Below are 22177 nucleotides of genomic sequence, written 5' to 3' on the forward strand. Positions count from 1 at the left end.
TCATTTGTTCCTTGCTGCCTATACCTGCTATACGCCTCCTCCTTCTTAACTAGAGCCTCAGTACCCCTCATAAACCAATTTCCCCTAAACCTGTTAATCTTGCCTTTTGTTCTAACGGGAACTTACAAACTCTATTCTTAATATTTCACTTTTGAAGGTCTCCCACTTAACAAGTATCCCTATGCATGGAACAACCTGTCCCAATTCATATGTGTCAGATCCTGGCTGCCAGGCCTTAAACTGACCTTTTTCCAATTTAGAGTCTGAATCCGAGGACCAGTCCTAACCTGGTCCATAATTATCTTGAAACTGATAGAATTATGATCACTATATACAAAATGTTACCCTATACATACTTCTGTTACCTGTCCTGTTTTGTTCTCTAAAAAAAAATCCAGCATTGTACTCTTTCTTGTTGGGACCTGTTTATATTAATTAAAGAAGCTTTTCTGAATACATCTGACAAACTCCCACCCAATCCTTTTTAAGTATGGGAGCCCCAGTCAATATGTGGAAAGTTAAAATCACCTACTATCACAACCCTATTTTTCTTGCAACTATTTGCTATCTCTGTCAGTTTTGCTCCCCTTAATCTGCCTTACTATTGGGACAGTCCATAATATGACTCCATTAATGTTGTCGTCCATTTCTTGTTTCTCAGTTCCACCTATATAGCCTCAGTAAATAAGTTCTCCAGTCTGAAACCTGCTGTGACTAGTAATGCCACTCTTCCCTCTTTAGTACTTCCCCTCCATCATGTATAAGACAATGGAACCCTGGAGCATTGTACTACCAGGTAACCAGGTCTCAGTAATGGCTATGACATCATATTTCCATGTGCTGATCCACACTCTAAGCTTATCCACCTTACTTACAATACTCCTTGCATGAAATAGACACAATTCAACATTAGTCTCACTGTGCTCAACCTTTTGGATACTATCTTTATATATAGGATTAACATAATCTTTTCCCACAACCATTCCCGTACCACTACTCATGCAGAACAGCACCAGGAAACCGTCCCGTCAGGATATTGGCCCCCTTCTAGTTCAGGTGCAAACTGCCCTGTTTGTACAAGTCTCACTGTCCCTGGAAGAGAGCCCAACAATTCAAAAATCTGAAGCCCTCCTTCCTGCACCATCTCTTTAGTCACATGTTAAACTGTAATATCTTCCTATTTCTAGCCTCACTAACACATTGCACAGGTGGCAATCCTGTGATCAGCGCCCTGATGCCCTGTCCTATAACTCATTTGCAAGATCGTGTCATTCTTCAATCCTGTGTCATTGATACCAACATGACCCACAACCTCTGGCTGCTTATCATCCCCCTTAAGAATGCTATGAACTCGATCTGAAAATTTCCTGAATCTGAAACATGGGATCAGCATATCTGAGAATCTCGTTCTCATCCATAGAACTTCCTGTCTGTTCCCCTAGCAATGTATCCTTGTAACTACTGTTCACCTTTTCTCCGCCCCCCCCACCACTCCCACTTTCTTTCTGAGTCTCCGTGTCTTCTCACATCCAGCAAAAGGAGCACTCCACTTCTTGCAAACACGAGGAAATGTGCAGATGCTCGAATTTCAAGCAACACACATAGAAATTGCTGGTGAATGCAGCAGGCCAGGCAGCATCTCTGGGAAGAGGTACAGTCGACGTTTCGGGCTGAGACCCTTCGTCAGGACTAACTGAAAGAAGAGATAGTAAGAGATTTGAAAGTGGGAGGGGGAGGGGGAGATCCGAAATGATAGGAGAAGACAGGAGGGGGGAGGGATGGAGCCAAGAGCTGGACAGTTGATTGGCAAAAGGGATATGAGAGGATCATGGGACAGGAGGCCTAGGGAGAAAGAAAAGGGGAGGGGGGGGAACCCAGAGGATGGGCAAAGGGTATAGTGAGAGGGACAGAAGGAGAAAAAGGAGAGAGAGAAAAAGAATGTGTGTATATAAATAAATAAATAACGGATGGGGTACGAGGGGGAGGTAGGGCATTAGCGGAAGTTTGAGAAGTCAGTGTTCATGCCATCAGGTTGGAGGCTACCCAGACAGAATATGTTGTTCCTCCAACGTGAGTGTGGCTTCATCTTTACTGCAGAGGAGGCCGTGGATAGACATATCAGAATGGGAATGGGACGTGGAATTAAAATGTGTGGCCACTGGGAGATCCTGCTTTCTCTGGCGGACAGAGTGTAGGTGTTCAACAAAATGGTCCCCCAGCCTGGGTTGGGTCTTGCCAGTATATAGAAGGCCACATCGGAAGCACCGGACGCAGTTGGAGGCAAAGTTAATGAAGTCAACGAGCTCAGCATGCGTGCAGGAAGCAGCGCCAGTGCATTCACCAATGTAGCGAAGGAAAAGTGGGGGACAGATACCAGAATAGGTTTGGAACATGGATTGTTCCACAAAGCCAACAAAAAGGCAGGCATAGCTGGGACCCATACGGGTGCCCATAGCTACACCTTTAGTTTGGAGGAAGTGGGAGGAGCCAAAGGAGAAATTATTAGAGTAAGGACTAATTCCGCTAGACGGAGCAGAGTGGTGGTAGAGGGGAACTGGTTAGGTCTGGAATCCAAAAAGAAGCAGAGAGCTTTGAGACCTTCTTGATGGGGGATGGAAGTATATAGGGACTGGACATTCATGGTGAAAATAAAGCGGTGGGGACCAGGGAACTTAAAATCATCAAAAAGTTTCAGAGCATGAGAAGTGTCACGAACATAGGTAGGAAGGGATTGAACAAGGGGGGATAAAACAGTCTCGAGGTATTCAGAAATGAGTTTGGTGGGGCAGGAGCAAGCTGAGACAATGGGTCTACCTGGACAGGCAGGTTTGTGGATCTTGGGTAGGAGGTAGAAACGGGAAGTGCGAGGTGTGGGAACTATAAGGTTGGTAGCAGTGGATGGGAGATCCCCTGAGCGGATAAAGTCGGTGATGGTGTGGGAGGCAATGGTCTGGTGCTCCTTAGTGGGGTCATAATCAAGGGGTAAATAAGAGGGTTATCGCTGTGCCTCGTTAAGGTAGAGGTCAGTGCGCCAGACTGCAGCAGTACCCCCTTTATCGGCGGGTTTTATAGTAAGGTTAGGATTAGTGCGGAGGGAGTGGAGAGCAGAGCATTCAGAAGGGTTGGAATGGGAACAAGGTGCAGTGATATCAAGATGGTTGATGTCCCGTCGGCATTTAGCAATAAAGAGATCCAGAGCGGGGTGTCCATGAAGAGGAGGAGGGTTGAAGACGGGAGAAGAGGTCATCAGTGGGGGTGGGAGAGTCCTTGCCGAAGAAGTAGGCTCGAAGACAGAGCCGGCGGAAGAAGAGTTCCGCGTCATGGCGAATGCGGAACTCGCTGAGGTGTGGGCGAAGGGGGACAAAGGGAGGCCCTTACTGAGGACAGAGCGTTCTGCCTCAAACAGTTGAAGGTCAGAGGGGATGGTAAGGACCCGGCACAGATGAGAAGTGGGATCAGAGGGGGGAGGGGGAGGGAGGCTGGTGGTGTCAGTGGTTTGGGGAGGGTTAGGGTGAGAGGAAGAAGGAGCCTCCGAGGGCCCAGGAGTAGCTAATGGAATGTGGGGGAGACGGGGTTGCAGAGTGTTGGTGGGGAAAGGGGAGTCCACTTCTTGACTGTCTTTTCCACTGCTTTAACTGTGTAATAAGAAAGAGAGAGAGAAACTTACTTTTGCCTTCACCTCTCCTTGCTGAAGCCTATTGAGCCAAAGCCTCAGCTTCCCACTCTGACCCGGCCCACTCACACAATAGCTGCTCCCACGATAACCACTCCGCTTAGACCTCACTCTTTACTTACGCATACCATGTGTCTAATAACCCAAACAATCTCAAGCTTTGCAAAAGTCCTGACAGGCCCTGCTCGCTTTTTTACATCTGCCACTAAACTCCTCCACAGACAACTATTACCACAATCTCAAGATCTATAGAAATTTAATTTACTGAAAAATATTTTGTTTCCTTAACTTTTGTGACTCTCACTCCACATGATCTAACTTCAATACCTAGCAAACCATTCATGTGTATCAAACAGCCTGCACATAGATGTGGTTCAAGAAACAGTCAGCAACCTGAAATGCTAACTTTTCTCTCTCCAGGGATGTGATCTGTCCTGCTGAATATTTCCTCTGTTTTCTTTATGTTTTTTTTATATATATATATACACATACACATATACATCAATTAGCTATGTAATATAGACAATTAACGCATTTCCTAACTCTTGGTCCTATTGACTGTGGTACCTGGCAATAATATTCAAATCCTGATCATCTAATGTTTTTGTTTCAGTATCATTTTTATCTTCCATTTTAAATATAATGGTAGCCTCATTAAGAAAAACTGGAGATAGAAATTCAGCCTCTGCTGTTTGCACTGAATGTGTGATATGGAAGCATTTGCACATAGAAATTGCTTTTGAAGTTCATGGAGCCATATTTTAGAACTGTATTCAAATAGCACATAACATTATATCATGCAACTGTAGCATATTCCTGGAGTCTACTGCTTGGTGTAAATCAAAAAGCACCATTTCCTGTGCCACTGTCCCTCTCAGTGATGAGCAAATATGTAACTAACATACTGGAACTCACACACACAGAAGAAAAGCCCCAAATATAATAGATATGAGACTTTAAAATAGCTACTATTTGCAACAGTGTGACCAGATTTCCTGCCTGTGTTTGACATAAAATATTTGTAATATTTAATGTACACTCTTATTTTTGTTTTATCTAACCCAAGGTGCAGTACATCATTCAAGGCTACCATAGAAGACGGGAGTACATCGCAGCCTTTCTGAGTCACTTTGGAACGTAAGTTAATATTCATTTAAGATTGGATATTTTCTAACGAATAATCTGATTTGAAAAAGGACTTTTTACAAATAGCAGCCCAAAGTAGGAGATGCTTACAGCTTGATTTCAATTGCAAAAATTAGACTTTCAGGTCAATTTTTTGTTTTATAGGTCATGATAATGGAATATTCTCATCCTTCCTCCTATGTCTCTATTCTTGCCTTGTCCTTGCTCCACACCTTTCTTCTTGCTGTTCACTTTGTAAACCACAAAATATAGAGAGACACCCATAGACACTTAAGGAAGTGGTGGCAGACAGGCTAATGCAATAAGTACACTTTTCTTGATAACCTTCCTCCGCAGGGTTCTATCTGGGCATGTCTTGTGTGCTTTAAATGAGCCATTTTCATTTGAGGTTTTAGTGCCCTAAAGCAGCTTGGAAATTCTGAGCAGAAGTCCACATTCTCAATCAATATTTATTGTGGTTCCTTCAAAGGAGTCTGTCTCGTTTTGAATTGTACTTTTTTTTGCAAATATGTTTCCATTGATTTTCCATTGTCTTACCATAGTATTACTCCTATGTATTATCCATCTGTGTGAGGATGCCCCAAATTTAAAGCTAAATTCATCTTATATTTTTCACATGTTCAGCTCCATGGAGCACCAGCATACATGCTGCATGAGGGGTATCTGCTTCGAAAGTGCTACGTCAGGGTATTATTAGTTCCACAGCTGTTTTCATTGAAGCACAGTAGAAGGTTGGTATGGGAATGTGGAGGTAGCTTCAATTTGCTAATAAATTGCAGAAAAATAATAGAAACATAAAAAACCTACGGCACAATACAGGCCCTTCGGCCCATAAAGCTCTACTGAACATGTCCTTACCTTAGAAATTACCTAGGGTTACCCATAGCTCACTATTTTTCTAAGCTCCATGTACCTATCCAGGAGTCTCTTAAAAGACCCTATGGTGTCTGCCTCCACCACCGTAGCTGGCAGCCCATTACAAGCACTCACCACTCTGCGTAAAAAACTTACCCCTGACATCTCCTCTGTACCTACTTCCAAGCACCTTAAAGCTGTGGTCTCTCGTGCTAGCTATTTGAGCCCTAGGAAAAAGCTTCTGACTATCCACATGATCAATGCTCTCATCATCTTATACACCTCTATCAGGTCACCTCTCATCCTCTGTCACTCCAAGGAGAAAAGGCCAAGTTCACTCAACCTATTCTCCCATGATTGATGAAAGCCAATGCACCGTATGCCTTCTTAACCACAGTCAACCTGTGCAGCAGCTTTGAGTGCCCTGTGGACTCAGACCCCAAGATCCCTCTGATCTTCTACATTGCCAAGAGTCTTACCAGAATACTGTATTCTGACATCATATTTGACCTACCAAAATGAACCACCTCACACTTATTTGGGTTGAGCTCCATCTTCCACTTCTCAGCCCAGTTTTGCATCCTATTAATGTCCCGCTATAACCTCTTGACAGCCCTCCACACTGTCCACAACACCCCCCAACCTTTGTGTCATCAGAAAATTTACTAACCCATCCCTGCACTTCCTCATCCAGATCATTTATAAAAATCACGAAGAGTAGGGGGTCCCAGAACAGATCCCTGAGGCATACCGCTGGTCACTGACCTCCATGCAGAATATGACCTGTCTACAACTACTCTTTGCCTTCTGTGGGCAAGCCAGTTCTGGATCTTCAAGATGGTCAAATTAAAATATCCTTCACCAATCTGGAATACAGTTCATTCGAGATCTTGTTTAACCAGTGAAAACAAATGAGCATAGGGGAAATATTTACTTTTTGCTGTCTGATCTTGTGTTCTAACCTTTCTGTTGCTGAGAAATTGATGAATTTCTATGTATTATAAAATCAATTTATTATAAATGCTGATTGTTTAATTAGAGAAAAACTAAGTCACTAAAGATGTGTCGACATTTACCTGCACTTCTATTGATGAGCATGACTCAATATGGAGTGGGGAAGGGAGGCATTTTGGAGAACTCACCAAGATCCTTATTTAACTGAATAATGGGTTTCAGGGCAGTATTCAAGGAAAAGCAAAGTTCTATTAGTCGTTTCTCAGCTACCACACCACCAAAAGATAATAGAAATTCAGAAAAACACAGATTACAGATGTTGGCAATCTGAAATTGAAAGGTGCTAGAGACACCTGACAAGGCAGGCTACATCCATGGGGAGAGAAATAGGGAAAGAGCTATATTATTTCTGGGATCTTGTTGAGCACAAAATGACTTTTGTTTGATATCATCTTGTTAAGAGTTTTATGGAATAGCATATCTGGTGTACGGTTAATTATTTTGTTGTATTTTGGTATTGGACAGACATGGAACAGGACACAATTGGTTTCAAAAATGTGAGATAATAAGTATGACTGATGCAATCTGAGAACTAAATCTTATGCATCTGCCTTAAACATCCTCCCCCCCCCGCCCACTTTACCTTAAAGCTACGTCCTCTAGTTTTTTGTCATTTTACACCAGGGAATTGTTGAAATTTGCTGATGGTACAAAGATTGGAGGTGTAGTAGACAGTGAGGAAGGTTTTCAGAGCCTGCAGAGGGACTTGGACCAGCTGGAAAAATGGGCTGAAAAATGGCAGATGGAGTTTAATACAGACAAGTGTGAGGTATTGCACGTTGGAAGGACAAGCCAAGGTAGAACATACAGGGTTAATGGTAAGGCACTGAGGAGTGCAGTAGAACAGAGGGATCTGGGAATACAGATACAAAATTCCCTAGAAGTGGCGTCACAAGTAGATAGGGTCGTAAAAAGAGCTTTTGGTACATTGGCTTTTATTAATCAAAGTATTGAGTATAAGAGCTGGAATGTTATGATGAGGTTGTATAAGGCATTGGTAAGGCCGAATCTGGAGTATTGTGTTCAGTTTTGGTCACCAAATTACAGGAAGGATATAAATAAGGTTGAAAAGAGTGCAGAGAAGGTTTACAAGGATGTTGCCAGGACTTGAGAAACTCAGTTACAGAGAAAGGTTGAATAGGTTAGGACTTTATTCCCTAGAGCGTAGAAGAATGAGGGGAGATTTGATAGAGGTATATAAAATTATGATGGGTATAGATAGAGTGAATGCAAGCAGGCTTTTTCCACTGAGGCAAGGGGAGAAAAAAAACCAGAGGACATGGGTTAATGGTGAGGGGGGGAAAAGTTTAAAGGGAACATTAGGGGGGGGCTTCTTCACACAGAGAGTGGTGGAAGTATGGAATGAGCTGCCAGATGAGGTGGTAAATGCGGGTTCTTTTTTAACATTTAAGAATGAATTGGACAGATACATGGATGGGAGGTGTATGGAGGGATATGGTCCGTGTGCAGGTCAGTGGGACTAGGCAGAAAATGGTTCGGCACAGCCAAGAAGGGCCAAAAGGCCTGTTTCTGTGCTGTAGTTTCTATGGTTTAAGTAAACACTCTGTTTCTTTTCTCCACAGATGTGGCTATATCTCTAATTTCAATTTTTTTTAATGTTATGTCTCCAGGTGTTTTTTAAAGTAATTGTTGACAATTTTGGTGTGCACCCTATCACAGACAATCCTTCTGACCTCCCCACCCCTCTCCCTCTCTCCAACTCAGCACGCCTGTATTCTCCTTTTTCCAGTTCTAAGAAAACATTGGCTCTGCGTTTCTCCCCACTGATGTATCTTGACCTGCTGGGTGCTTACAGCGTTTCCTGTTTTCTATTTCAGCCTTCCACCTTCAAAGAAAACATTAATGCTTATTCCCAGTTGCCAGCTCCTTTAATCCACAGTTTTATAGGTTATGGCTTCAACTACATTCAAAATATTTTGAAAAATGTAATGGGGAGAGGTTTGCCTCAAACACGCTTTTATGCAGTGAGTTCCAAATTCCCACCGCTTTTAAAACTGAAAATATTTCTCCTCGACTTCTCTTACCAATAACTTTGCATCTATGCCCTCTGGTTATGTCCATTGAGCGTAGCTCCTTCATAACTTTTATACAGATTAGCTAGATGACTCCTCAGTCTCCTGTATTCCAGATCCTAAGTTAAGAAAAATTTACCTGCCTACTTGATGGTCTTAGGTGCAATTTCTCAAACAGCAAAAAAATGCTACTACCTGTTATGACCATCTGGATTGCAAAAAAAAAAGCTTAAAATTCATTAGACAACATATCCTGTGTACATTTGGTTGTTTTGAAATTGTAAGCCCACACATTGGTCTAGAAATTTGATTCTGTGGTAGTGCTTTTTTCCAACACTGTGCATATGATTTTTTCCCCAGAGTGGAACATGACTGCAGCGGTTTTGTGGGTTGATTTGAGTCACTCAGGAAACTTGACCTGCTGGAATCCATCACTGTGCAGATCAGTAATGTTACCCATTGGTCACATATGTAACGATGTCATTCTTTGTTCAGTGCTCTTTTGAAGCATTATTAGGATAAATTAGTTCACCCAGTTTCAAGATTAGCTGTCACAGGGCAGTCACAACTCCACTGAGGTTTTAAATAGTTGCTTGCTTGGTTGTAGCATGCTTTAAAGTTTCCAATTAGGTTATGTATTGCCTACTGTCCTTTGGGGTTCCCTCTCCATCGCTAAACTCGAAGCCCGTGCCCTCTTGCCTTTAGTAACTTACGCACCCAGTCTCCCAGTCCTCATATGAATATGACTTTTCAGCTGGCAGGTTGCAGCCTGTCTTCTACTTCATAGCATGCAAATGTCCTTAATCTCATGCAAGTCTGTTCAGCAGCAGACATTTCCTTCAGCCTTTGACATGGCTGAGTAAACCATTTATTGCCACCTGTGCCACATCTCTGTGAATACTGATGAACTTCCAGGTCTCTGAATACAGTCAAGTCTTTCTCCTACAGCCATTTGCTATTAAAAATGAGCAAGCTTTGAATATTGAAATAGAAAGATTTTTGTTGCTTTTGGATGTCATTTACTAATTCTCTTTATGAACTCTGCTAGTGTTGTTTTGATTCATTGCTGCCAATTTTTTTATTTTCCAGTGGTGTTGTGGAGTATGATGCTGAAGGATTTACCAAGCTCACGTTATTATTAATATGGAAGGACTTCTGCTTTTTAGTTCATAGTAAGTAAGATTTCTTTTAAACAGCAATCTCACGTGATTGGGAGGTTTTGGATTAATATGGTGAGCGTTAGCAGTTAATCACCAACACAAGAGATTGTGCAGATGCATGAAGTCCAGAGTAACACATGCAAAATGCTGGAGGAACTCAGCAGGTCAGAAAGCATCCATGGAAATGAATAAACAGTCAACAGTTCAGGCTGAGGCCCTTCATCAGGACTGGAAGGAAGGGGGAGGAAGCCAGAATAAGGTGGTGGGAGGGAGGAGAAGGAATACAAGCCAGAACGTGATAGGTGATGCCAGGTGGATGGGGAAGGGGATGATGTAAGAAACTGGGGGTGGGGGTGATAGGTAGAGCTGGGATCAATCAGAGGGAGAGAGTTGGAGGTATCAGAGGAGAGGAGAGAGTTGGAGTGTGCAGGGAAGGTAGCATAGGAGGAAGGTGAAGATTCCAAGGACTGAAGAGGTGACGGGGATAGTCTCATCCATTTCCCGGACGTCCGCCCTCATCCCATCTTCCTGCCATCTTAACAAGGATAGAGTTCCTCTTGTTCTTCCTACCACCCCATGACCCTCTGCATGTAGCACATCATTCTCCACAACTCCCACCATGTTTAATGGGATCCCACCACCAGACGCATATTTACCTCATCACTCTCCACTTTCCGCAGGGAATGCTTTCTCCATGATTCCCTTGTCCATTCACCGGTACCGACTAATCTCCCTCTTGGTACTTAACCCTGCAGGAGGAAGAAGTGTTATCCATTCACTTCCTCCCTCATCTCCTTTCAGGGCTTCAAACAGGCCTTCCAGGTGAGGTAACACTTCACCTGCGAATCTGGTGGGGTCGTCTACCATATCCAGTGCTCCCGATACAGCCTTGGTTAGACCCGATTGCTGACCACTTTGTCGCGCACCTTTGTGCCATCTGCAAAAAAAGACATTTTAATTCTAATCTCTATTACTATTCCGACATGTTAATCCATGGCCTTGTCTTCTGCCACGATGGGGACACTCTCAGGTTGGAGGAGGAACATCTCATGTTCCACTTGAGTAGCCTATAACCTGATGGCATGAACATTAATTTCTCTAACTTACAGTAATTCACCTTCCCCCTCCCCCCACCCCCACTTCCCTCTTCTTCCATTCCCCATTCTGGCTTTCCTCTTACCTCGTCTGTTCTGCTCACGTACCTGTCACCTCCCCCGGTGCCCCTCCTCCTTCCCTTTCTCCCATGATCCACTCTCCTTTCATATCAGATTCCTTCTCCAGCCTTTTACTTTTTCTACCTATCACCTCCCAACTTCTTTTTCACTCCCCCTCCCCCACCTGCCTGGCTTCAGCTATCACCTTCTAGTTTGTACTCCTTCCCCTCCCCCCACATTATTCTGGCTTCTTCCCCCTTCTTTTCCAGTCCTGATGAAGGATTTCATCCTAAAGAAGTCGACTGTTCATTCATTTCCATAGATGCTGCTGACCGCCTGACCTCCTGAGCTCCTCCAGCATTTTGTGTGTGTTACTCAGGCCTTGGCAGTTTATGCCAAATAATTCAAAATTCTATTCACCTTTGTTAAATTATATTTTCTTTCATAGGAGTACTTACATTGGTCATTATTTACTTACTGCAAAATACCTGGAAATTTTTGTCAATTATAACTTGGATAGATATTTATTAGCCCACAATGGAAAAGGTTACATGGTTACATTTGACTAACAGCATGGAAAACAAATGCTGCAGATGCTATGATGTAAAACAAAAATACAAATGCTACAAGAATTCAGTCAGTCAAGCAGCATCTGTGGAAGCAGAGACCTGTCAACATCTCAGCTCAGTAACTCTTCCTCAGAACACAGCAGCATGTTAAATTCTAACAGAAGCTGAAGGAGCAATTCAGGGATGGTCATCTGAAATATTCCTTCATTATTTTGGTTTGTTAATTATCTGAATGCTCTAAACATACTAATGATGTGTCGCTGCATAGTCTTTTAATAGATTTCTCATTTTACTGAATTTGGAAGGTCAAGAAATTAATAGAACAGTTTGTTATTTAGCATTTCTGTTCTAATGTGCTCTTGAGATCATAGAACAATTAAAGCACAATACAGGCCCTTCGACTCACAATTTTGTGCCGACCCTTTAACCTACAGTAAGGTCAACCTTACCTTTCCCTCCCATGTAGCCTTCCATTTTTCTTTTGTCTATATGCCCATCAGGGGGTCTCTTAATGACCCTCATGTATCTGCCTCTACCATCACTCCTGGCAGTGTGTTTCATGCATCTGCCATTTTCTATGTGAAAGAAGCATACCTCTGACACAAGAGTCTTGGCACCTGTGATTGCAATAGGAATTTGCATTGTTCTGCTTTTAGGAATTGGTACTTACCAATGTTAGCAGGAGAGCAAATATTTTCATTGCTGTACAAGCCAAAATACAAGTCATTCAGTGACACAATTTAATTATGTAGTAGCTGCCAATGATATGGCATTACATTTTGACTGTTTTGTGCCTACTAGTTCTGTTCATCTACTTTTCTGTGCTGCTGGTACTTCAAATAAAACAGATATGCTTCTTTAGCCCACTTTATCTGGGTAGTTAAGATGATCTGGGTTATAGATTTTTCATATATTGTGTTCAGTGATGCTTCAGAGTAGTTAGAATCTACTTGAGAGAAAGATCGAGAGAGATTCATTTGTGTGAAGCTAAGAATTCCAACGCCTCACACCCCCCACCTAACACACAATCTCAGTTGAACAAGATTGGGATGGTATTTACTATTACTGTGTTATTCAAGTCACTATGTGCTAAATGTTTGTGTTTCTCAACCTATCTGTATAGGGCAAATTAGTGGTGGACTTTTTTCTAATCTGAAAATTTCCAAATACTATTATGCAAGTAAAACCTACAAATCTTCTCAAATTTTGGTCCTGTTGTTCCCAAAACTAGGTGCAACTAAAAATAACTGATTTGATTCAGAAAGTAATAAACAGTATGATGCCTTCCTATATTATCCCTCAATCCAGATATGCAATCATTTTGTCACTTTGACTGGTTTTCCTTGGTCTCTTCTGCAAAACGTTTACCATGCTCAAAGTCCCTTCCTAACTCTTAAACATATCTTCCTGTGTTTAAATTTTCTTTCCTATATTTATGAACTTCACAATCCATTTAATTCAGAACTCGTTGCTAAATTGATATTGCTCCATCACCCTCTTCCGGAACCTGTGTGCTGTGACCACATAAAATATGTTGCAAGCAGTGTTGGTAGAGATCGATAATATTGAGAGCCAATGACCATGGGACAGTATAAGATCATTTAATTACAGCAAAGTATTACCCTGCAGCTGGATTGAGCTCATTTACCCAATGTAAATGTGGCATCTCATGCAAGCTATCTCTAGTTGCACAAAACTTAATAACGTTCGTACAGATTTAAACTGAAGAGAAATAACAATTAAGGGAAATTTTTAGGGTGGGATAAAGTATGCCCGTTTTTTCTTAATTTAAATCTACCTCGTGTGGGGGGTGGGGTGTGGAGGAGGAGTGTTGCAATAAACAGATATTTTGAGAATCCTGAATGATGCAAACTTTTCTTATAAAACCTAAACTGAGTTATTGTAGACCATCAAAAATCTCTTTACTTTTCAGTGTTTGTGTGGGACCTTTCTCCAAGTCATTTCCCAAACCCTTTCCAACTGTATCAGGGCACTACAGATTGTATGTAGGAAAGCTGGCAGTCCATTCAACATGGTGTCATATGGCCAGTTAGAGCAAAATGATGTTAACCCAGCAGTCTCGGGATTTGAGTGGTGCTGGGTGGTAGATACATAAGATTATTGGACGTTATTCCCAAATTGATAACCTCAAATGTATTTTTAATTCACTTCTTTTTACATGTTATAGAATAGTAAAATAAAGTTTCCAGCAGATCTGCTAAATTTAAATGGAGCATAGGAACCAGGGCCTTGTGGGTTTCAGGAGAGTACACGAAACAGAATCAGGTGAATTTCAAGCGGACACAAGAAACTGGGGCTTGGCTGAGTTTAAAAGTAGGATGGAAACCTGGGCTTACATAAAACATTAGAATTAACTCACCATACCACTCCAGAATAGTTTCATGTGATCTTTTATGACCAATTTGGAGAGCAGATGGTGCATTGATTTACTATGAAAGACAGCACAATGTAGTACTTGCCCGGTACTGTACTGAAGTGTCAAAAGTATCTGCCTCAATTTTTCGGCTCATATTTCTGTAGTGAATCTCCTACCTACTATTTCTGGCATAAGAACACTAACAACTGAGCCACAGCTAACAACAGCTGTATGAGTGTCACAAGTAAGAGAAAATCTGCAGATGCTGGAAATCCAAACAACACACACAAAATGCTGGAGAAACTCTGCTGGCCAGGCAGCATCTGTGGAAAAAAGTACAGTCAACATTTAGGGCCGAAACCCTTCAGCAGGACTGGAGAAAAAAGCTGAGGAGGAGATTTGAAAGGTGGGGGATGGGAGATAAGCGATAGGTAAAATTTGGAGAGGGAGGGATGAAGCAGAGAGCTAGGAAGTTGATTGGTGAAAGGGATAGAACGCCATAGAGGAAAGAAAAAGTAGGGGGAAGAGCACCAGAGGGAGGCGATGGGTGGGCAAGGAGATAACATGAGAGAGGGACAAGGGGATGGGAAATGGTGAGGGGGAGGGCAGGAGAGAGATATTACTGGAAGCTTGGGAAATTGATGTTCTTGCCATCAGGTTGGAAGCTACCCAAACAGAATATAAGGTGTTATTCCTCTAACCTAAGGATGGCCTTATTGCAACAGTGGGGGAGGCCATGAATGAACATATGGGAGTGGAAATAAAATGGATGTCCACTGGGAGATCCCACTTGTTCTGGTGGACAGAGCACAGATGCTCTGTGAAGCGGGCTCCCAATCTACGTGAGGTCTCACCAATATACAAGAGGCCACACCGGAAGCACCGAACACGGTATATGACCCCAAAAGACTCACAGGTGAAGTGTCGCCTCACCTAGAAGGACTGTTTGGGGCCATGAATGATAGTGAGTGAGGAAGTGTAGGGGCAAGGATAAGTGCCAGGAGTGAGATCAGTGGGATGGGACGAAGGGACAAGGTAGTCACGTAGGGAGCAATCCTTAAGGAAAGCAGAAAGGGGGGAGGGAAAGATGTGTTTGGTGATGGGATCCAGTTGGGGGTGGCAGAAGTTTCAGAGAATTATGTGCTGGACACGGAAATTTGGACGCAGTCACTTGAGTATGTTTTTGATCATTTTGATACAGGCATAAATTTAGTATTTGTGTTTTTATATGTGATTGCTGAAAATGCCCACTAAGTCTGCACTTACTTTGAGTGGCTCTCCAAGCAGCCAGTTCAACAGTGCTGGTTCCGTTCTGGTCAGTGGTTTCAGCTCATATGGTATCGTGTGGTCACGTTAAATAGCTTGAATGTTTCCAAAATCACAAAAAAATTTCAAAGCTTGTTAAAAATTCTTTTAGTAGTGTGATTAATGTGTATGTAAGTTGCTTTTAAATGTTTTAAGTTTTATATTTCAGTAAACTCAGTTAATTCAAAAAAATGTGAACTATGTAAAGCATTCACTTATAGACGTTTCTGCCCATGGAAAAGAGTGAAGCCACTGAACCCGTACCATATTTAATCTGGCGCAGGTTCAGTGGGTAGCTTCTTGTCTGACTGCTGGGAAATTCCAGAGATTGGCACTCTGCTGTTGGATTCCATGAGGAGTCCAATGTCCGGGTGGAGTTGGGAAGTAGCCAGTGAGCAACCCTCAGGAAGTTTGTGATTTCTCCATTACGCACACTTATGCAAAAGTCCTAAACTTTCTGAAATCCATGAAGGGAAATGCCAGTATTCTTATGAAAAATTTCTGTCGTTTTCTTGGGAAATTCTGGCCTGTTATAAAATAGTAGATCTTATGTAAAGACTTAAGGTTTGCTTTCAGTGATACATTTTTTTAACCTGGGAGGCTGGTACAATCATGAAAAGAGACAGATTGGAATGATATTTTTAATTTGTAGACTAAGATTAAATTTTTCAAGAATTATTGTGATTTTTTTGGACAAAAGTTTTGTCTCCTTGAAAAGATGGTGTGTAATGTGGGATACTCAGAAAGGGAGAGCGAATGTCTTAGGAATCAAAAGATGTGACTAGGACTATTGTGGCTAAAAAGAAAATTATTTTGCTTTAGAAAGACCCTTCCTGACCAGAATATCCAAAGTGCATTACTGCCAATGAAATACTTCCAGCTTCTGCTTTTGAGTCTGTGGGAGGAGATTCAAGTCCCATCCCAGAAATGTAAGCACAAGGTCTAGGCTGATTCCCTCGTGTACTGCTGGAAAAAAAGTGCTACTGTCAGAGCTGCTTTTGTGTGGAGTATTAAAGCAATACTGCCTCTGTACACTACTGAAAGCACAGTCAATATTCTCGACATGAAAAAAGCTACTCAGCCCCTCCTGTCTTGCCAGTCAAAAAAGTGCTCACCAAACTATTTCTACTTTCTAGCACTCAGTCTGCAGCTATACAGATCACAGTTCTTTTAAGTGTTTAAATGCGACAAATACTCTGCCTCCACCTTCATTTTAATGCATTGAGTCTCAAATCTTGCCACTCTCTGGGTGAAAAAAAATGCTTCATTATCTCCTTGTTATCCTTCTGCCAATTACTTTCTCTTTTATCTCTTTGCTAATGAATATAGTACTTCCTACATACTGTATCTAGGCACTCCTCACACATCATATTTCAATCTCCTCTCTCATTTCTTCTAAAGAAATAGACCATAGCTTATCCAGTCTCTCCTCTTAGTGAATGCTTAGTGTCCCAGCAACCCTTGTAAATTGGCCGTTGTGGTAGCATAACAGTTTGCGCAACATTATTGCAGCTGGGGTATCAGAGTTCAGAGTTCAATTCCAGCATCCTCTATACCTCTCCCCGTGGAATGCGTGGGTTTTCTCCAGGTGCTCCGGTTTCCTCCCACAGTCCAGAGACATACCAGTTAATAGGTTCATTGATCATTGTAAATTGTCCCATGATTAAGTTAGGGTTAAATCAGAGGCTGTCAGGGGTTGCTGGGTGGCACAACTCGTAGGGCTGGAAGGGCCTATTCCACGCTGTTTAACTAAATAAAAATAAGTAAATAAAATCTATCCCATGCCCTCTCAGGTATAATTGCATCTTTGCTATTGTAGAAAAAGCAATGTTTCAATGACCAAATAATAAATTTTAGTAATGTAACTGAGGATAACTACTGACAAGGTTAGCCTCATCTTAACTCAATTAGTTTTAAACAGCATTTTAGATTAACCTTTAAGTACAAATACGGTCACAGTTCATTTGTCCTCTGTAAAGTAGCATATCCAACACTGCCACACTGTCTCAGTATTGTCCTGGATAATCAGCCTATATTTTTGGTCTCAAGTTTCTGGACCTTGAAAACTATATATTAAACCACAAAAGGTACTAATTGAGTGAAAGAAAGCGAAGAGCAGAATTAACTCAGGAGAGAGGAAAAACAAGTTCTTGTTTCACTGTGGTAGATTTCAAGGTGTTTTTGTATTTATTTGATCATGCTCCATAGTACAAATATTACCAAGCAAAAAGGAAAGACTGCCGTCTCCTCACAGCACACATCCATATTTGTCATTGAGACCTTGACCCAGGCATGTGTAATTACAGAAAAAGGGTTACAGTATCAAACACAGGCTGAAACCAAACCCACCTTAAATCTACCCACTTATCTTTCACGATAGACTGGATGAGAAAAAAATCATTTGCAGGAGGTGTCTGTCAAATGTGTAACCCCAACCATTGAGATTACTGGGACATGAAAATTCTGGTACATGAAGGGAGGAGAGGAATGCTGCAGGGCAGAGACTGCTTCTGAATCAGGAGGAATTATGCTTTCCTCAAACCCCCAACCCAGCCTGCTTTTTTATACTTCGTTGGAAGTTGCTCCTTCCACATCACATCTCTTGACTCTTTCCTTAATCACCAAATCTCTCTCTGTAATCTCTAAACCTGTCTCACAATCAGCATCATCTAATCTTGTCCCCAATCTATTCCCATCCCACTCCCTGTTGTTGATGACCCAAATGTCATGTGAGACTACACCTTTACTGCCCTAACCATAAAATGCTAATCTCATTTTTGACATCTTATATTCCATACCCATCAATCAAGCTGCCTTGAAGGCAAGCGTCCTCTTTAATGGTGATGGGGAAGGGGAGAGGAAGACAATGTACAACATATCAGCCAGAAATCCTTAATCCTAGCATACACACCCTACTACATCTCCATCAGTTGCAAAGTATTGCGCCATTAATGGTCAGGGCCTCTGCTTAAATTGGATATAGTTGCATTAAACTCAGCTGCACAGGTTTGGAAACTTTTTTAATTCCATTAACCTATATTAGACAGGTGATGTTTGGAAATGGTCCAATATTAATGATTGGAATTGATGCTGCAGTTCATAGCAAAAATGAAAAATTATGCAAGCAGATTTCCTGCTTTTCTGTTGATACCACTTTTGGGAATTTCCTTTATCATTTTTTTTTGTCTTTGTAATTAATAGCTCTGCAATCCATAGTCATTTGCATAGGTATAACAATGTGAGATTTGAATTTTCAACTTAAGTTGCCATCTTCAGTTGACATATATGGAATCTAAGCTAGAATTTGGACAAAACAAACATCATTACGAACTTTTTATGTGTGAAGCATAGAACCAGCAGTACTAACAAAAAATAATTGGCATTGGTATAGATAAATAACATTTTAATTAACTGACCAAATTTCAATTCACTGCTATTAGATAATTTAAATACAGGGACAGTGCAATTGGTTGACCTATTGGGACATCACTATCTTGTTCTGAAGAATTAATTTGCATCCCAAATATTGTAACATTCCTAATCTGTGACGTTGGGCAGTATTTTTGTCTATAGTGACACTCAGCTTTGCGCACTTCAAATTATTTGCCAAAACAGCTGGTGAAAGTACATGCAGATGGTGCCATAGCAAAAAAACAGGGCAATGGCAGAAGAACTAAGGATGGAGCTTAATTAAAGGGAGTACATTTGTTGTGAATAATGTATACAAAGAAATTGTGAACAATGCATAGAAAGTTAAGGAAGAAACTGGAAAGAAAAGTAAAATTTTAATATTCTTTAGAGAGTGCCCATAAACAATTCAAAATGAAATTCATCATAAGTCAATTTTCAGTATAAATATCTAAGGCAGGGTTAGTTCATATCCATTGTACACCAACTTTATGACATTTAATGCATGTTCTTGGCTGACATCAAAATTACATTTTCATAAATACTGGATATAATATTTAATAATAAGATGCACTGTTGTTTTTTCTAATCATTTCAGTATATGAATATTGCTGAATTGCCCTTGAAAAAGGTGGCAGTGAACTGTCACCTTGAACCATTGTAATCCTTTGGTTGCTGAAAATTTTAAAAACGGTATAGATGCTTGGAATTTGAAAATAATAGCTGAAAATACTAGAAGTACTCAACAGGTCCCATTGCATCCTAGGTGTAAACAGCATGAACCCTCAGTGTAAATATCACCACTAATTTGACCCGGTGCAAGCACAATGATGCTATGGCCAAGAAAGCACACCAGCACCTCTTACTTCCTCAGAAGGCTAAGAAAATTTGACATGTCCCCATTGACCCTCATCAATTTTCATCAATGTTCATCAATGCACCACAGAAAGCAACCCATCAGAAGTATTACAGCTTGGTATGGCAACAGCTCTGCCCTGACCACAAGTAATCGCAGAGTATCTTTCCCCCCTTCCATTGGGCAGAAGATGCAAAAGCTTGAAAACATGCACCAACAGGCTCCAGGACAATTCAAAGTTCAAAGTAAAATTTATTGCCAAAGTACGTTCATGGCACCACATACAATCCTGAGATTCTTTTTCTGCAGGCATACTTAGCAAATCTATAGAATAGTAGCTAGTCTGTAAACATCTGGAACTGTTAATTGTAAACAAACTGCAAATGCAGATATAAATAGCAATAAATAATGAGCATGAAATAACAATATAACGGGGTACTAAAATCAATGTAGCTATCACCTTTTGTTCAAGAGCCTGATGGTTGAGGGGTAGTAACTGTTCTTGAACCTGATGGTGTGAGTCCTGAGGCATCTGTACCTTCTACCCACAGGCAAAAGCAATAAAAGAGCATGGCCTGAGTGATGAGGATCTTTGATGATGGATGCTGCTTTGTTACAACAACATTTCATGTAGATGTGCTCAATGGTTAGGAGGGTTGTACCCGTAATGTACTGGGCATTGGGTGTTGCCATACCATGCCATAATGCAGCCAATCAGCACACTTTCCACCACACATCTCTAGAAGTTTGTGAACAATTTTAATGACATGCTGAACCTCTGCAGACTTCTTCGCAATAATATTGATATGATAGGTCCAAGACAGGTCCTCTGAGATAGTGATACCCAGGGATTTAAAGCTCATGTCCCCGTGTTAGATTCCTGAACAGACCCTTTTGTGCAATAAAAATGAACTCTATCTTCCAATCTAGCTTCTCATTTTCATCTTGTCTTCTTGCACTGCACTTTCTCTAAAACTGTAACAGCGTATTCTGCATTCTGTTAGTGCTTTTCCCTTTATAATTCTTCATCTTTAATAATGGATTCATTTCTGCTCTGACTGTCTCGAATTTCTGGCATGTTGTTGGTGTCTTCCATAGTGAAGACCGCCACAAGATAGTTATTCAGTTTGTCCACAATTTTTCCCAAACACCCTCCCCCCCCCCAGCCATTACTACCTCTACTGTGTCATTTCCCAGCAGTCCAGTGTCCACTCTTGCCTCTCTTTTAATATATTTGTAAAAAAACACATTTGGTGTCCTCTTTTATCCTACAGGCCAGCTTACCTACATGTTTCATCTTTTCTCTCTTTAGTTATTTTTTAGTTGCCTTCTGTTGGTTTTTAAAAGCTTCCACTGTTCCCACTACTGGTTTAAGATGGCACTACTGAACATGGGCGACATTCAACTAAATACTCTTATGAAGAACACTTATTATATGGAAATTCCGGAAAATGATCACTGCAAACAATGAAGAGGCAAGTGAAAGCGAGACTAATCCAAGGGTCGAGGCATGTGGGTGCAATACAGAGCAAGAGGGAGGTCCATATGTGTTCCAGGAGGTGGAGTTGCAATCGGAGACGTAGTTGGAGCGGGTGGAGTGGAGAAAAGCTGCAGTGGAGCTGTTTAGGAGTCTGTCCAGCTAAACCAGGATCAAGGTTTTAATCCATCTAAGTGCTGCGCTGATTTGGAAAGGTCATGCACGGAACGGAAGCAGCCCAGAGCATATGGATGCAGCAGCGCTGGAGCTCAGGCGTGAGTTTGGGGTTGACCCGATGCTTGAACAATTTATACACTGGGCCAGATGGACTGAAAAGGCAAGGTTGTGGGACTGGAGGCGAGAGTAGAGCCAGCTCTGCTCCACAACATTTTGCTCCGCTCTCCTTGGCACTGAAGCTGATGCTGTGTTCCAGGCTTAGTGTCTGCGAGCTTTGTGACGATTTGCCCGTGTGATGGATTGAGATTGAGATTATGGGCCCACTCCAGCTTGTCCCAGCTTCAGGTTTATGGATTCAATTTCATTCTGAATGCTGATGCTTGCTTTATTGTTTGCATGATCTGATTTGATTTGTTTTTCTCTCTGTCTCTCTGAGCAGTGGCTGTTGGTCTTTTATTTAACTGGGTTCTTTTCAGGTTTCTTGTTTTGTGACTGCTTGTTAAGCTGAAGAATCTCAAGGTTGTGTAATATGTACAGTGCATACTTAGACAATAAAACACACTTTGAACATTAATTTTTTGCCTTCTTGTATGCCCTCTCTTTTTCTTTTATGGTGTCTTTGTTTTCTTGTTGCCACATCCTCCCTTTAGAATACTACTTCTTTAGAATGAATCTATCCTGCACCTTCTGAATTACTCTCAGAAACTCCAGCCATTTGTCTCTACCAGCATCCCTGCTGGTGTCCCCTTCAATTCAACCTTGGCCAGTTCGTCTCTCATTCCTCTGAATTTATTTTTACTCAGTTGTGATACTGATATATCCGATGTTAGTTTCTCCTTCGCAAACTGCAGACTGAATTCTATATTATGATCACTGCCTCCTAAGGAATTCTTTATGTTAAGCTGCATGATTAAATATGGTTCATTACACAACACACAATTCAGAATTGCCTGTTCCTTAGTGGACTTGACCA

General features: G+C 41.5%; 1 protein-coding gene across 5 annotated transcripts in view; it reads left to right on the forward strand.

The window, feature by feature from the left end:
* The window catches only part of babam2 (BRISC and BRCA1 A complex member 2), a 214277-nt gene that overhangs the window by 178565 nt on the left and 13535 nt on the right, over positions 1-22177 (forward strand). For 4 of the 5 annotated variants that reach the window (XM_063040662.1, XM_063040663.1, XM_063040660.1 and 1 more), the window contains 2 exons: positions 4740-4810; positions 9811-9893. In XM_063040662.1, coding sequence (XP_062896732.1) covers positions 4740-4810; positions 9811-9893 — 154 coding nt within the window. Of the gene's footprint in view, positions 1-4739; positions 4811-9810; positions 9894-20862; positions 21718-22177 lie in introns of those variants that run through there. The other variant, XM_063040664.1, reaches the window with a different exon arrangement.

The sequence above is a fragment of the Mobula hypostoma genome, chromosome 2 (assembly GCF_963921235.1).
Source record: "Mobula hypostoma chromosome 2, sMobHyp1.1, whole genome shotgun sequence".
In the NCBI taxonomy this organism is placed as follows: domain Eukaryota; kingdom Metazoa; phylum Chordata; class Chondrichthyes; order Myliobatiformes; family Myliobatidae; genus Mobula; species Mobula hypostoma.